Source organism: Lepisosteus platostomus, chromosome 1 (assembly GCF_059453375.1).
Source record: "Lepisosteus platostomus isolate fLepPlt1 chromosome 1, fLepPlt1.hap1, whole genome shotgun sequence".
Lineage (NCBI taxonomy): Eukaryota > Metazoa > Chordata > Actinopteri > Semionotiformes > Lepisosteidae > Lepisosteus > Lepisosteus platostomus.
In genome coordinates, this window is record NC_142611.1 from 81,177,188 (window position 1) to 81,194,748 (window position 17,561).

General features: G+C 55.6%; 1 protein-coding gene across 1 annotated transcript in view; it reads left to right on the top strand.

Moving 5' to 3' along the window:
* The window catches only part of hspa12b (heat shock protein family A (Hsp70) member 12B), a 42,081-nt gene extending 25,235 nt beyond the window's left edge, over positions 1-16,846 (top strand). The window contains exons 11-13 of the mRNA XM_088639166.1: positions 231-489; positions 12,692-12,795; positions 13,858-16,846. Coding sequence (XP_088495292.1) covers positions 231-489; positions 12,692-12,795; positions 13,858-14,501 — 1,007 coding nt within the window. The 3' untranslated portion in view covers positions 14,502-16,846. The remainder of the gene's footprint in view (positions 1-230; positions 490-12,691; positions 12,796-13,857) is intronic.
* The last annotated feature ends 715 nt before the right edge of the window (positions 16,847-17,561 follow it).

Here is a 17,561-nt window from a genome sequence, read left to right on the forward strand (position 1 = left end):
GCAGTAAACATCCTTCACACTCTACCCTTACAATCACAGAACCTGCAGTGCGAAAGAGAATCTTTTACTCCACACTGTGTGCACTGTTATTGCTCAGTTGACAAAGATCGGAGGAAAGTGGCACAGCTGTGGGTCTGCGTGATGTGGCCTGTCTCCTCCGTACTCCTGCTGGCTTGCACACACCTGTGACAGTGTGTCTCCCTGCCTGCTGTCCCGCCTGTGTGATGCAGGAGGCCCGTACGGCGCTGTGGGGGTGGACCTGGCGTTTGAGGCCATGCTGTGTCAGATCTTCGGGGCTGATTTCATTGAGAGCTTCAAGGCGAAGCGGCCGGCTGCCTGGGTGGACCTCACTATCGCCTTTGAGGCTCGCAAGAGGACAGCGGCGCCCGGTCGTCCCAGCGCCCTCAACATCTCCCTGCCCTTCTCCTTCATCGACTTCTACAAGCGGCACCGCGGGCACAGCGTGGAGACGGCCCTTCGCAAGAGCAAGTACGGCACAGGGGCAGCAGAACAGCGCACTGACGGCTCGAGATCATACTGGGGAACAGCACACCGAGGGGCTCGAGATCATACTGGGGAACAGCACATCGAGGGCTCGAGATCATACTGGGGAACAGCGCACTGACGGCTCGAGATCATACTGGGGAACAGCACACCGAGGGCTTTAGATCATACTGGGGAACAGCACACCGAGGGGCTCTAGATCATACTGGGGAACAGCACACTGAGAGGCTCTAGATCATACTGGGGAACAGCACACCGAGGGGCTCGAGATCATACTGGGGAACAGCACACCGAGGGGCTCGAGATCATACTGGGGAACAGCACATCGAGGGCTCGAGATCATACTGGGGAACAGCGCACTGACGGCTCGAGATCATACTGGGGAACAGCACACCGAGGGCTCTAGATCATACTGGGGAACAGCACACCGAGGGGCTCGAGATCATACTGGGGAACAGCACACCGAGGGGCTCGAGATCATACTGGGGAACAGCACACTGAGAGGCTCTAGATCATACTGGGGAACGGCACACTGAGAGGCTCGAGATCATACTGGGGAACAGCACACCGAGGGGCTCGAGATCATACTGGGGAAAAGCACACTGAGGGCTCGAGATCATACTGGGGAACAGCACACTGAGGGGCTCGAGATCATACTGGGGAACAGCACACCGAGAGGCTCGAGATCATTCTGGGAACAGCACACCGAGGGGCTCGAGATCATACTGGGGAACAGCCCACTGAGAGCTCTAGATCATACTGGGGAACAGCACACCGAGGGGCTCTAGATCATACTGGGGAACAGCACACTGAGAGGCTCTAGATCATACTGGGGAACAGCACACCGAGGGGCTCTAGATCATACTGGGGAACAGCACATTGAGAGGCTCTAGATCATACTGGGGAACAGCACACCGAGGGGCTCGAGATCATACTGGGGAAAAGCACACTGAGGGCTCGAGATCATACTGGGGAACAGCACACCGAGAGGCTCGAGATCATTCTGGGAACAGCACACCGAGGGGCTCGAGATCATACTGGGGAACAGCCCACTGAGAGCTCTAGATCATACTGGGGAACAGCACACCGAGGGGCTCTAGATCATACTGGGGAACAGCACACTGAGAGGCTCTAGATCATACTGGGGAACAGCACACCGAGGGGCTCTAGATCATACTGGGGAACAGCACATTGAGAGGCTCTAGATCATACTGGGGAACAGCACACCGAGGGGCTCGAGATCATACTGGGGAACAGCACACCGAGGGGCTCGAGATCATACTGGGGAACAGCACACTGAGGGCTCGAGATCATACTGGGGAACAGCACACTGAGGGGCTCGAGATCATACTGGGGAACAGCACACCAAGGGGCTTGAGATCATACTGGGGAACAGCACACCGAGAGGCTCTAGATCATACTGGGGAACAGCACACCGAGGGGCTCGAGATCATACTGGGGAACAGCACACTGAGGGCTCGAGATCATACTGGGGAACAGCACACCGAGGGGCTCGAGATCATACTGGGGAACAGCACACCGAGGGGCTCGAGATCATACTGGGGAATAGCACACCGAGAGGCTCTAGATCATACTGGGGAACAGCACACCGAGGGGCTCGAGATCATACTGGGGAACAGCACACCGAGGGGCTCGAGATCATACTGGGGAACAGCACACTGAGGGCTCAAGATCATACTGGGGAACAGCACACTGAGGGGCTCGAGATCATACTGGGGAACAGCACACCGAGAGGCTCGAGATCATTCTGGGGAACAGCACACCGAGGGGCTCGAGATCATACTGGGGAACAGCACACTGAGGGCTCGAGATCATTCTGGGGAACAGCACACTGAGGGCTCGAGATCATACTGGGGAACAGCACACCGAGGGGCTCGAGATCATACTGGGGAACAGCCCACTGAGGGCTCGAGATCGTACTGGGGAACAGCACACCGAGGGGCACGAGATCATACTGGGGAACAGCACACCGAGGGGCTCGAGATCATACTGGGGAACAGCCCACTAAGGGCTCGAGATCGTACTGGGGAACAGCCCACTGAGAGGCTCGAGATCATACTGGGGAACAGCACACTGAGGGCTCGAGATCATACTGGGGAACAGCGCACTGAGGGCTCGAGATCATACTGGGGAACAGCGCACTGAGGGGCTCGAGATCATACTGGGGAACAGCACACTGAGGGCTCGAGATCATTCTGGGGAACAGCACACTGAGGGCTCGAGATCATACTGGGGAACAGCACACTGAGGGCTCGAGATCATACTGGGGAACAGCACACCGAGGGGCTCGAGATCATACTGGGGAACAGCCCACTGAGGGCTCGAGATCGTACTGGGGAACAGCACACCGAGGGGCACGAGATCATACTGGGGAACAGCACACCGAGGGGCTCGAGATCATACTGGGGAACAGCCCAGTGAGGGCTCGAGATCGTACTGGGGAACAGCCCACTGAGAGGCTCGAGATCATACTGGGGAACAGCACACTGAGGGCTCGAGATCATACTGGGGAACAGCGCACTGAGGGGCTCTAGATCATACTGGGGAACAGCACACTGAAGGCTCGAGATCATACTGGGGAACAGCGCACTGAGGGGCTCTAGATCATACTGGGGAACAGCACACTGAGGGCTTGAGATCATACTGGGGAACAGCGCACTGAGGGCTCGAGTTCATACTGGGGAACAGCACACTGAGGGCTCTAGATCATACTGGGGAACAGCACACTGAGGGGCTCTAGATCATACTGGGGAACAGCACACTGAGGGGCTCTAGATCATACTGGGGAACAGCACACTGAGGGGCTCTAGATCATACTGGGGAACAGCACACTGAGGGCTCGAGATCGTACTGGGGAACAGCCCACTGAGAGGCTCGAGATCATACTGGGGAACAGCACACTGAGGGGCTCTAGATCATACTGGGGGGACAGCACACTGAGGGCTCGAGATCGTACTGGGGAACAGCCCACTGAGAGGCTCGAGATCGTACTGGGGAACAGCACACTGAGGGCCTCTAGATCATACTGGGGAACAGCACACTGAGGGGCTCGAGATCATACTGGGGAACAGCACACTGAGGGGCTCGAGATCATACTGGGGAACAGCCCACTGAGAGCTCTAGATCATACTGGGGAACAGCACACCGAGGGGCTCTAGATCATACTGGGGAACAGCACACTGAGAGGCTCTAGATCATACTGGGGAACAGCACACCGAGGGGCTCTAGATCATACTGGGGAACAGCACATTGAGAGGCTCTAGATCATACTGGGGAACAGCACACCGAGGGGCTCGAGATCATACTGGGGAACAGCACACCGAGGGGCTCGAGATCATACTGGGGAACAGCACACTGAGGGCTCGAGATCATACTGGGGAACAGCACACTGAGGGGCTCGAGATCATACTGGGGAACAGCACACCGAGGGGCTCTAGATCATACTGGGGAACAGCACATTGAGAGGCTCTAGATCATACTGGGGAACAGCACACCGAGGGGCTCGAGATCATACTGGGGAACAGCACACCGAGGGGCTCGAGATCATACTGGGGAACAGCACACTGAGGGCTCGAGATCATACTGGGGAACAGCACACTGAGGGGCTCGAGATCATACTGGGGAACAGCACACCAAGGGGCTTGAGATCATACTGGGGAACAGCACACCGAGAGGCTCTAGATCATACTGGGGAACAGCACACCGAGGGGCTCGAGATCATACTGGGGAACAGCACACTGAGGGCTCGAGATCATACTGGGGAACAGCACACCGAGGGGCTCGAGATCATACTGGGGAACAGCACACCGAGGGGCTCGAGATCATACTGGGGAATAGCACACCGAGAGGCTCTAGATCATACTGGGGAACAGCACACCGAGGGGCTCGAGATCATACTGGGGAACAGCACACCGAGGGGCTCGAGATCATACTGGGGAACAGCACACTGAGGGCTCAAGATCATACTGGGGAACAGCACACTGAGGGGCTCGAGATCATACTGGGGAACCGCACACCGAGAGGCTCGAGATCATTCTGGGGAACAGCACACCGAGGGGCTCGAGATCATACTGGGGAACAGCACACTGAGGGCTCGAGATCATTCTGGGGAACAGCACACTGAGGGCTCGAGATCATACTGGGGAACAGCACACCGAGGGGCTCGAGATCATACTGGGGAACAGCCCACTGAGGGCTCGAGATCGTACTGGGGAACAGCACACCGAGGGGCACGAGATCATACTGGGGAACAGCCCACTAAGGGCTCGAGATCGTACTGGGGAACAGCCCACTGAGAGGCTCGAGATCATACTGGGGAACAGCACACTGAGGGCTCGAGATCATACTGGGGAACAGCGCACTGAGGGCTCGAGATCATACTGGGGAACAGCGCACTGAGGGGCTCGAGATCATACTGGGGAACAGCACACTGAGGGCTCGAGATCATTCTGGGGAACAGCACACTGAGGGCTCGAGATCATACTGGGGAACAGCACACTGAGGGCTCGAGATCATACTGGGGAACAGCACACCGAGGGGCTCGAGATCATACTGGGGAACAGCCCACTGAGGGCTCGAGATCGTACTGGGGAACAGCACACCGAGGGGCACGAGATCATACTGGGGAACAGCACACCGAGGGGCTCGAGATCATACTGGGGAACAGCCCAGTGAGGGCTCGAGATCGTACTGGGGAACAGCCCACTGAGAGGCTCGAGATCATACTGGGGAACAGCACACTGAGGGCTCGAGATCATACTGGGGAACAGCGCACTGAGGGGCTCTAGATCATACTGGGGAACAGCACACTGAAGGCTCGAGATCATACTGGGGAACAGCGCACTGAGGGGCTCTAGATCATACTGGGGAACAGCACACTGAGGGCTTGAGATCATACTGGGGAACAGCGCACTGAGGGCTCGAGTTCATACTGGGGAACAGCACACTGAGGGCTCTAGATCATACTGGGGAACAGCACACTGAGGGGCTCTAGATCATACTGGGGAACAGCACACTGAGGGGCTCTAGATCATACTGGGGAACAGCACACTGAGGGGCTCTAGATCATACTGGGGAACAGCACACTGAGGGCTCGAGATCGTACTGGGGAACAGCCCACTGAGAGGCTCGAGATCATACTGGGGAACAGCACACTGAGGGGCTCTAGATCATACTGGGGGGACAGCACACTGAGGGCTCGAGATCGTACTGGGGAACAGCCCACTGAGAGGCTCGAGATCGTACTGGGGAACAGCACACTGAGGGCCTCTAGATCATACTGGGGAACAGCACACTGAGGGGCTCGAGATCATACTGGGGAACAGCACACTGAGGGGCTCGAGATCATACTGGGGAACAGCCCACTGAGAGCTCTAGATCATACTGGGGAACAGCACACCGAGGGGCTCTAGATCATACTGGGGAACAGCACACTGAGAGGCTCTAGATCATACTGGGGAACAGCACACCGAGGGGCTCTAGATCATACTGGGGAACAGCACATTGAGAGGCTCTAGATCATACTGGGGAACAGCACACCGAGGGGCTCGAGATCATACTGGGGAACAGCACACCGAGGGGCTCGAGATCATACTGGGGAACAGCACACTGAGGGCTCGAGATCATACTGGGGAACAGCACACTGAGGGGCTCGAGATCATACTGGGGAACAGCACACCAAGGGGCTTGAGATCATACTGGGGAACAGCACACCGAGAGGCTCTAGATCATACTGGGGAACAGCACACCGAGGGGCTCGAGATCATACTGGGGAACAGCACACTGAGGGCTCGAGATCATACTGGGGAACAGCACACCGAGGGGCTCGAGATCATACTGGGGAACAGCACACCGAGGGGCTCGAGATCATACTGGGGAATAGCACACCGAGAGGCTCTAGATCATACTGGGGAACAGCACACCGAGGGGCTCGAGATCATACTGGGGAACAGCACACCGAGGGGCTCGAGATCATACTGGGGAACAGCACACTGAGGGCTCAAGATCATACTGGGGAACAGCACACTGAGGGGCTCGAGATCATACTGGGGAACAGCACACCGAGAGGCTCGAGATCATTCTGGGGAACAGCACACCGAGGGGCTCGAGATCATACTGGGGAACAGCACACTGAGGGCTCGAGATCATTCTGGGGAACAGCACACTGAGGGCTCGAGATCATACTGGGGAACAGCACACCGAGGGGCTCGAGATCATACTGGGGAACAGCCCACTGAGGGCTCGAGATCGTACTGGGGAACAGCACACCGAGGGGCACGAGATCATACTGGGGAACAGCACACCGAGGGGCTCGAGATCATACTGGGGAACAGCCCACTAAGGGCTCGAGATCGTACTGGGGAACAGCCCACTGAGAGGCTCGAGATCATACTGGGGAACAGCACACTGAGGGCTCGAGATCATACTGGGGAACAGCGCACTGAGGGCTCGAGATCATACTGGGGAACAGCGCACTGAGGGGCTCGAGATCATACTGGGGAACAGCACACTGAGGGCTCGAGATCATTCTGGGGAACAGCACACTGAGGGCTCGAGATCATACTGGGGAACAGCACACTGAGGGCTCGAGATCATACTGGGGAACAGCACACCGAGGGGCTCGAGATCATACTGGGGAACAGCCCACTGAGGGCTCGAGATCGTACTGGGGAACAGCACACCGAGGGGCACGAGATCATACTGGGGAACAGCACACCGAGGGGCTCGAGATCATACTGGGGAACAGCCCAGTGAGGGCTCGAGATCGTACTGGGGAACAGCCCACTGAGAGGCTCGAGATCATACTGGGGAACAGCACACTGAGGGCTCGAGATCATACTGGGGAACAGCGCACTGAGGGGCTCTAGATCATACTGGGGAACAGCACACTGAAGGCTCGAGATCATACTGGGGAACAGCGCACTGAGGGGCTCTAGATCATACTGGGGAACAGCACACTGAGGGCTTGAGATCATACTGGGGAACAGCGCACTGAGGGCTCGAGTTCATACTGGGGAACAGCACACTGAGGGCTCTAGATCATACTGGGGAACAGCACACTGAGGGGCTCTAGATCATACTGGGGAACAGCACACTGAGGGGCTCTAGATCATACTGGGGAACAGCACACTGAGGGGCTCTAGATCATACTGGGGAACAGCACACTGAGGGCTCGAGATCGTACTGGGGAACAGCCCACTGAGAGGCTCGAGATCATACTGGGGAACAGCACACTGAGGGGCTCTAGATCATACTGGGGGGACAGCACACTGAGGGCTCGAGATCGTACTGGGGAACAGCCCACTGAGAGGCTCGAGATCGTACTGGGGAACAGCACACTGAGGGCCTCTAGATCATACTGGGGAACAGCACACTGAGGGGCTCGAGATCATACTGGGGAACAGCACACTGAGGGGCTCGAGATCATACTGGGGAACAGCCCACTGAGGGGCTCTAGAACACACTGGGGGACAGCTCACTGAGGGCTCTAGATCATACCGAGGAACAGGAACTGAGGGGCTCGAGATCATACTGGGGAACAGCACACTGAGGGGCTCTAGATCATACTGGGGGGACAGCACACTGAGGGCTCGAGATCGTACTGGGGAACAGCCCACTGAGAGGCTCGAGATCGTACTGGGGAACAGCACACTGAGGGCTTGAGATCATACTGGGGAACAGCACACTGAGACTCGAGATCATACTGGGGAACAGCACACTGAGGGCCTCTAGATCATACTGGGGAACAGCACACTGAGGGGCTCGAGATCATACTGGGGAACAGCCCACTGAGGGGCTCTAGAACACACTGGGGAACAGCTCACTGAGGGCTCGAGATCATACTGGGGAACAGCGCACTGAGGGGCTCTAGATCATACTGGGGAACAGCACACTGAAGGCTCGAGATCATACTGGGGAACAGCGCACTGAGGGGCTCTAGATCATACTGGGGAACAGCACACTGAGGGCTCGAGATCATACTGGGGAACAGCGCACTGAGGGCTCGAGTTCATACTGGGGAACAGCACACTGAGGGCTCGAGATCATACTGGGGAACAGCACACTGAGGGGCTCGAGATCATACTGGGGAACAGCACACTGAGGGCTCGAGATCATACTGGGGAACAGCGCACTGAGGGCTCGAGATCATACTGGGGAACAGCGCACTGAGGGCTCGAGATCATACTGGGGAACAGCACACTGAGGGCTCGAGATTATACTGGGGAACAGCGCACTGAGGGCTCGAGATCATACTGGGGAACAGCACACTGAGGAGCTCTAGAACATACTGGGGGACAGCTCACTGAGGGCTCTAGATCATACCGAGGAACAGGAACTGAGAGGCTCTAGAACACACCGGGGGACAGCACACTGAGGGGCTCTAGATCATACTGGGGAACAGCACACGGAGGGGGGTCTAGAACACACCCGGGACAGCCCATGGAGGGTTCTAGATCATACTGGGGAACAGCTCACTGAGGAGCTCTAGATCATACTGGGGAGCAGCCCCACGGAGAGGTTCTAGATCATACTGGGGGAAACAGCACCCTGAGGGCTCTAGATCATACTGGGGGGACAGCACACTGAGGGGCTCTAGATCATGCTGGGGAACAGCACACGGAGGGGGGGTCTAGAACACACCCGGGACAGCCCATGGAGGGTTCTAGATCATACTGGGGAACAGCACACTGAGGGGCTCTAGATCATGCTGGGGAACAGCACATGGAGGGGCTCTAGAACACAGTGGGGCCCAGCACACCGAGGGGTTCTGGAACACACTGGGACTCAGCACACTGAGAGGTTTTAGAACACACTGTGGTATTGATAAATATCTGTGGCGTTTGTACAGTACAAATTTCTAGTATTAACATGATTAACATATTAACACATTCGATTCCTCCTTATTTTAATTATGTTGATAATGTCGTTAATTGCTAAATCAATTGCATGGTCAGTGATGTTAGCGCCCTGGGGCTGTGTGTGTCCAGGTGTGTGGTCAGTGATGTTAGCGCCCTGGGGCTGTGTGTGTCCAGGTGTGTGGTCAGTGGTGTGAGTGTCCTGGGGCTGTGTGTGTCCAGCTGTGTGGTCAGTGGTGTGAGTGTCCTGGGGCTGTGTGTGTCCAGCTGTGCGGTCAGTGGTGTTAGTGTCCTGGGGCTGTGTGTGTCCAGCTGTGTGGTCAGTGGTGTGAGTGTCCTGGGGCTGTGTGTGTCCAGCTGTGCGGTCAGTGGTGAGAGTGTCCTGGGGCTGTGTGTGTCCAGCTGTGTGGTCAGTGGTGTTAGCGCCCTGGGGCTGTGTGTGTCCAGCTGTGTGGTCAGTGGTGTGAGTGTCCTGGGGCTGTGTGTGTCCAGCTGTGTGGTCAGTGGTGTTAGCGCCCTGGGGCTGTGTGTGTCCAGCTGTGTGGTCAGTGATGTGAGTGTCCTGGGGCTGTGTGTGTCCAGCTGTGTGGTCAGTGGTGTGAGTGTCCTGGGGCTGTGTGTGTCCAGGTGTGCGGTCAGTGGTGTGAGTGTCCTGGGGCTGTGTGTGTCCAGCTGTGTGGTCAGTGATGTGAGTGTCCTGGGGCTGTGTGTGTCCAGGTGTGCGGTCAGTGGTGTGAGTGTCCTGGGGCTGTGTGTGTCCAGCTGTGTGGTCAGTGGTGTGAGTGTCCTGGGGCTGTGTGTGTCCAGCTGTGTGGTCAGTGGTGTGAGTGTCCTGGGGCTGTGTGTGTCCAGGTGTGTGGTCAGTGGTGTGAGTGTCCTGGGGCTGTGTGTGTCCAGCTGTGCGGTCAGTGGTGTGAGTGTCCTGGGGCTGTGTGTGTCCAGCTGTGTGGTCAGTGGTGTGAGTGTCCTGGGGCTGTGTGTGTCCAGGTGTGTGGTCAGTGGTGTGAGTGTCCTGGGGCTGTGTGTGTCCAGCTGTGTGGTCAGTGATGTTAGTGTCCTGGGGCTGTGTGTGTCCAGCTGTGTGGTCAGTGGTGTGAGTGTCCTGGGGCTGTGTGTGTCCAGGTGTGCGGTCAGTGATGTTAGCGCCCTGGGGCTGTGTGTGTCCAGCTGTGTGGTCAGTGGTGTGAGTGTCCTGGGGCTGTGTGTGTGCAGCTGTGTGGTCAGTGGTGTGAGTGTCCTGGGGCTGTGTGTGTCCAGGTGTGTGGTCAGTGGTGTGAGTGTCCTGGGGGTGTGTGTGTCCAGCTGTGTGGTCAGTGATGTGAGTGTCCTGGGGCTGTGTGTGTCCAGGTGTGTGGTCAGTGATGTGAGTGTCCTGGGGCTGTGTGTATCCAGGTGTGTGGTCAGTGGTGTGAGTGTCCTGGGGCTGTGTGTGTCCAGCTGTGCGGTCAGTGATGTGATTGTCCTGGGGCTGTGTGTGTCCAGCTGTGTGGTCAGTGATGTGAGTGTCCTGGGGCTGTGTGTGTCCAGCTGTGTGGTCAGTGATGTGAGTGTCCTGGGGCTGTGTGTGTCCAGCTGTGCAGTCAGTGATTGGAGTGTCCTGGGGCTGTGTGTGCCCAGCTGTGCGGTCAGTGATGGGAGTGTCCTGGGGCTGTGTGTGTCCAGCTGTGTGGTCAGTGATGTTAGCGCTCTGGGGCTGTGTGTGTCCAGCTGTGTGGTCAGTGGTGTGAGTGTCCTGGGGCTGTGTGTGTCCAGGTGTGTGGTCAGTGGTGTGAGTGTCCTGGGGCTGTGTGTGTCCAGGTGTGTGGTCAGTGATGTGAGTGTCCTGGGGCTGTGTGTGTCCAGCTGTGCGGTCAGTGGTGTTAGTGTCCTGGGGCTGTGTGTGTCCAGCTGTGTGGTCAGTGGTGTGAGTGTCCTGGGGCTGTGTGTGTCCAGCTGTGTGGTCAGTGGTGTGAGTGTCCTGGGGCTGTGTGTGTCCAGGTGTGTGGTCAGTGATGTTAGCGCCCTGGGGCTGTGTGTATCCAGGTGTGTGGTCAGTGGTGTGAGTGTCCTGGGGCTGTGTGTGTCCAGCTGTGCGGTCAGTGATGTGAGTGTCCTGGGGCTGTGTGTGTCCAGCTGTGTGGTCAGTGGTGTGAGTGTCCTGGGGCTGTGTGTGTCCAGCTGTGCGGTCAGTGGTGTGAGTGTCCTGGGGCTGTGTGTGTCCAGCTGTGCGGTCAGTGGTGTGAGTGTCCTGGGGCTGTGTGTGTCCAGCTGTGCGGTCAGTGGTGTGAGTGTCCTGGGGCTGTGTGTGTCCAGCTGTGCGGTCAGTGGTGTGAGTGTCCTGGGGCTGTGTGTGTCCAGCTGTGCGGTCAGTGATGTGAGTGTCCTGGGGCTGTGTGTGTCCAGCTGTGTGGTCAGTGATGTGAGTGTCCTGGGGCTGTGTGTGTCCAGCTGTGCGGTCAGTGATGGGAGTGTCCTGGGGCTGTGTGTGTCCAGCTGTGCGGTCAGTGATGGGAGTGTCCTGGGGCTGTGTGTGTCCAGCTGTGCGGTCAGTGGTGTGAGTGTCCTGGGGCTGTGTGTGTCCAGCTGTGCGGTCAGTGATGTGAGTGTCCTGGGGCTGTGTGTGTCCAGCTGTGTGGTCAGTGGTGTGAGTGTCCTGGGCCTGTGTGTGTCCAGCTGTGTGGTCAGTGGTGTGAGTGTCCTGGGACTGTGTGTGTCCAGGTGTGTGGTCAGTGGTGTGAGTGTCCTGGGGCTGTGTGTGTCCAGCTGTGCGGTCAGTGATGTGAGTGTCCTGGGGCTGTGTGTGTCCAGCTGTGTGGTCAGTGGTGTGAGTGTCCTGGGGCTGTGTGTGTCCAGGTGTGCGGTCAGTGGTGTGAGTGTCCTGGGGCTGTGTGTGTCCAGGTGTGCGGTCAGTGATGTGAGTGTCCTGGGGCTGTGTGTGTCCAGCTGTGTGGTCAGTGGTGTGAGTGTCCTGGGGCTGTGTGTGTCCAGGTTTGTGGTCAGTGGTGTGAGTGTCCTGGGGCTGTGTGTGTCCAGCTGTGTGGTCAGTGATGTTAGTGTCCTGGGGCTGTGTGTGTCCAGCTGGGAGATCAGTGGTGTGAGTGTCCTGGGGCTGTGTGTGTCCAGCTGTGCGGTCAGTGGTGTGAGTGTCCTGGGGCTGTGTGTGTCCAGCTGTGCGGTCAGTGATGTGAGTGTCCTGGGGCTGTGTGTGTCCAGGTGTGTGGTCAGTGGTGTGAGTGTCCTGGGGCTGTGTGTGTCCAGGTGTGTGGTCAGTGATGTTAGCGCCCTGGGGCTGTGTGTGTCCAGCTGTGCTGATGGTACCTGCCTGTCCGCAGTGTGAACATCCTGAAGTGGTCGTCGCAGGGCATGCTGCGGATGACGCCGGAGGCCATGAATGAGCTCTTCCAGCCCACCATCTCTCAGATCGTCCAGCACATCGGTGAGAGCGACAGGCAGGCTGGGGCGCCATTGGCGCAGAACGAGGAATCTGAGAGGTGGCAAAACCAGGCCAGCTAGGCCAACTAGACTGCAGCTGGGAAAGCCTTTCCTACAATTTACGAGCAAATTATAAATCTGAGATCTGTTTCATATCCCATTGACGAGAGAAATACTGAATTACCTTGTAAATGCATAACCTTCCTCTACTGCATGATCTAGAATGAAAGCAAAATATTTTTTGTTGATATACTGAGAGGCATTAAAACCACAACAAAGCACTATTGGTTCCAGTAAAAAGAGCTTCTCAGTATTGCTACTTTGCAGAATACAGTTTTGGCATCTCTGAAACGATTCCTCGATCATCACGTCATTTTCCTCTGGGTCTGAGCTGTGATGTGATTGGCAGGAACAGCAGAAAGGTTACGAACAATGAGGAGACCTTTCGGCCCATGTAGCTCTGAGGATCTCACCCAGCTTCGCTGTGAAAGTGAGGGGAGATTGTCAGCAGAGGACAGCTGTGTGAAATGGAGTAGATGCCTGGAGGAAGCTCTCATTAGGCCGTAAACGAGCAGCTGTTGGGGAGGAGCAGGGGAGGAGTATGGGTGGAGTAGGGGAGGAGCAGGGGAGGAGTATGTGAGGAGTAGGGGATGTGCATGGGGAGGAGTATGGGATGAATAGGGGAGGGGCAGGGGAGGAGTAGGGGAGGAGTATTGGAGGAGCAGGGGAGGAGTATGGGTGGAGTAGGGGAGGAGCAGGGGAGGAGTATGTAGGAGTAGGGGAGGTGCAGGGGAGGAGTATGGGTGGAGTAGGGGAGGAGTATGTGAGGAGTAGGGGAGGTGCAGGGGAGGAGTATGGGAAGAGCAGGGGAGGAGCAGGGGAGGAGCAGGGGAGGAGTAGGGGAGGAGTATGGGAGGAGCAGGGGAGGAGTATGGGAGGAGTAGGGGAGGTGCAGGGGAGGAGTATGGGAGGAATAGGGGAGGGGCAGGGGAGGAGTAGGGGAGGAGTATGGGAGGAGCAGGGGAGGAGTATGGGAGGCTGGCTGACCCTGCCGCTGTCCCCGCAGTGGCACTGATGCAGAAGCCGGAGGTGCAGGGCGTGCGCTTCCTCTTCCTGGTGGGGGGCTTCGCGGAGTCGCCCATGCTGCAGCACGCCGTGCAGCTGGCCTTCGGGCGCAGCTGCCGCATCATCATCCCGCAGGACGTGGGGCTGACCATCCTGAAGGGGGCGGTGCTGTTCGGGCTGGACCCCACGGTGGTCAGGGTGCGCCGCTGCCCGCTCACGTACGGCGTGGGCGTGCTGAACCGCTTCGTGGAGGGCCGGCACCCGCGGGACAAGCTGCTGGTGAAGGAGGGCCGGCGGTGGTGCACGGACGTGCTGGACCGCTTCGTCTCAGTGGACCAGTCGGTGGCGCTGGGGGAGGTGGTGCGCCGGAGCTACACGCCGGCCCGGCCCGGCCAGCGCAAGATCATCATCAACATCTACTGCAGCGGCAGCGACGACGCGGTCTACATCACCGACCCGGGCGTGCGCAAGTGCGGCACCATCACGCTGGACCTGCCCGAGCCGCCGCCGGGCGGCTGCGGCCGCGCCGGCCGCCGGGAGATCCGCACCACCATGCAGTTCGGCGACACGGAGATCAAGGTGACGGCGGTGGACGTCGTGACCTCCCGCTCCGTCCGCGCGGCCATCGACTTCCTGTCCAACTGAGGGACCGGCAGCCCTCATCTCCGCTGCCCTGTGTCAGCCAGGCTTCCTTTGTATTGTCTGCTGTAGCACCATCTGTTGCAAAGCTGTGCTTGCTCTGGCTTCACTGAGCCCCATGTTACTGTTTAAAGGTCTGCGGTGCACGACAGCCCCACCTGCTGGCTCACAGCCCCACGCAACCCCCTGCAGTCTCCCCCTTGTGGACAATGTGCTCAGCAAAGCATCGATCCGACTCCCCAGCACCGCTGTTCTCGATCCTGGCCCAGCCAAGTTCTTAATCACGGGCCCACTTATTTTCAGTGTTCTGTGTGAAGCCTTTTCTAAAATGAGATCTGAAATGGGTAATGAGCCCTTTGCTCAGCTGTGAGAGCTGACATCTAACCAACTTGTCTTGAGCAGAATAAAGGCACTGGAGCTCAGTGGGAGTGCCTTGACACAGTGCCATTCCTGCCTGAGCCTGTTCACAGTCAATAGATCGCGATTAAAAGCTGTTTGCAAGGAACTAACTGAGCAAATAGTTATTTTTCAGGTTGAGGAGAAACTACAGAAAGTTCTGTGTGCTGATTTTTTAAATCACTTTAATTTTAAATCAATTAAGCACTTTATTTTTAAAACTTTAATTTATGTTTTTGAAATTAGTCCTTGCTTACAGAAAAAAAGAATAATGAAAGCAATCAGCACAGGCGATTTAGGAACAAAAAAATGAAAACATGGGCTGTTTGTTTTTCAGAAATTGGGCCTGGATTGAGAACCAAAGTTAAGCTTACGGTGGGAAAGAAACACATCAACATGCACGGCTGTTACTTGTATTATGACTCGCAGCTGCCTTAGATGGGACAACACAGGCAGAGTAGACCTGGCAGGAGATATCAGGCTGGAGAAGAGGTCTCCTCCTGGGCATCTCCAGCATCCCTGCAGGGTGCTGTCTAACCCCACAGCACAGCGTCACAGGGTAGTCTCTCCTGGAAACTCCTGCTTTGTGACAAGGAGGTTTCAAGGGAGAACTCAGATCCTGCTGCCTTATACTGTACGTACTCAAAAGCAGCAGTGCGGGATGAGCCCCACACAATCACACAATTGTGAGATGTGCAGTTATGCACATGGCAGCTGAGGAGACTGGATGATTAGGTCCTTCACACAATGAGAAGTACACAAACACTGCTGGGTGAACATCCAGCTCTTTCCTTATTCTGGATGGGCGCAAGCAGCTAATAGGAAGAAAACAGTAACCAAACATACTGGGCCAAAAAAGCATTTCATTCAGATGGCACTGGGGCAGCGTGAGAGTCGTGTGTTCTTTAAAAATAAAACACAGCTTTTTCCTAAAAATCCAGTTTTGAAAGATTTTCAGTTCAGCTAGTAAAGACACAGTATATGACACGAAAAGACCAATCATGACTGATTGGACCCATTATACTCCTATCAGTTCTCAACGTCTTTCAGATACGAAAGCCTCACTGAGGGTAATCCTGCAGGGGCCCGGTGCACCAGTTTTCACAGGGGCCGCATACAGCGGTGCTTCTGGGTTGCAGCCTGATCTCTTCTGGCCTCAGAAGATAACCCAGGCTGGGCCTGGTCAGCTGTAAGGGTTTCTGCTGATCAGTGGGCCGACTCTTCCCTGAGGAGCAGAATGCCCAACAGGGCCAGGGAGCAATCTCTAGAGCACAGTGGCGTGCTGCCTTTGCCATCTGAAGGATCTACAAATGAGATGTTAAACCTCAAAGTTCCCCCTTAATTCACCTGGTGAAGCAATGTGTCAGCCTCCACCCCGGTCCGTCACTGGTGGACGAGAGTCTTCTCCTACGTGTAAAGCGTTTTGAGATCAGAAAGTATTGAAATGTCTTTATCGTTCCGGTGCTGTGATTACCACTCCAGACTCCAGTTACATTGTCTTCTGTCATTACTGTACTGTATATCTTCACGCTTCTCTGCAACTTGGCCAAATACCCTGGTGGGCATTACAAACTGCTGGACTTCTCCATAATTATTTCTTAATTTTATATTGACTTACCTATCATAAACAGAAAATTGTAGGATGGTTCTTTTTTTAACATGGTAATAATCATTTTCTCATTTTTAGTGTTTTGTGTTCTTTCTCCTGGATCCTGATTTCCTGGTTGTGCAACATTTTAAGACTTTACCAGACTCTGTACCAACACACAAACCTCATCTCAGCACAAATCCTAAAGGGTTTTATTTATAGAGAAAATTGCATATTTTCTACTTGTAATCTTTTTCATTTCAAACCACTTTGTTCTACGCATAAATATATTGAATTTTGTATTTATATATTTTTGTATAACCTTTTTTCAAAGCTATATAAACATATTGTTGTTGTTTTTTCTTAAGATACAGTCTCATGTTATTTGTCACTGCCATCAGAGGTGTAATCCATCCAAAATCCTAAATACACCCACAGTTCTGAACCTGGAGGGGAGACCTCCTGGGAAAAACTAAGGTTGCACCTGGAAAAGGTATTAGTGGGGCCAGTAGGGGGTGCTCACCCTGCAGTCTGTGTGGGTCCTAATGCCCCAGTATAGTGATGGGGACACTATACCATAATAAGTTGCCTTGCTTCAGATGAGAACCAAGGTCTCTGTGGTCATTAACAATCTCAGGATGTTTCTCAAAAAGAGAAGGGGTGTTGCCCCGCTGTCCTGGCCCAATGTCCTCCTGGGCTTTACCAATCACGGCCTCCTAACAATCCCCATCTCTGAACTGGCTTCATCACTCTGCTCTCCTCCCCACTGAGAGCTGGTGTGTGGCGTTCTGGCGCACTATGGCTGCCGTCACATCATTCAGGTGGGGCTGCACATTGGCTATGTAAGTGTAAGGACTATTATTAAAAGTCCTTTTCAGACATTAAATTTTTTACATGACTCAAAATTATTAGTCCAAGAAACTGCAACAAATGGGTACAAAAGGTGAGTAGGAAAGCAGATGAACTGGGGTTTTGGCATGTTCTGCTATCAGAGATCACCTGTGAGCTATTTCCTGCCAGTGCTCCTGAACATGGGCTGTTAGCAATCCCTCAATCTATACAAAGGCCCCCCCTGCATGTCA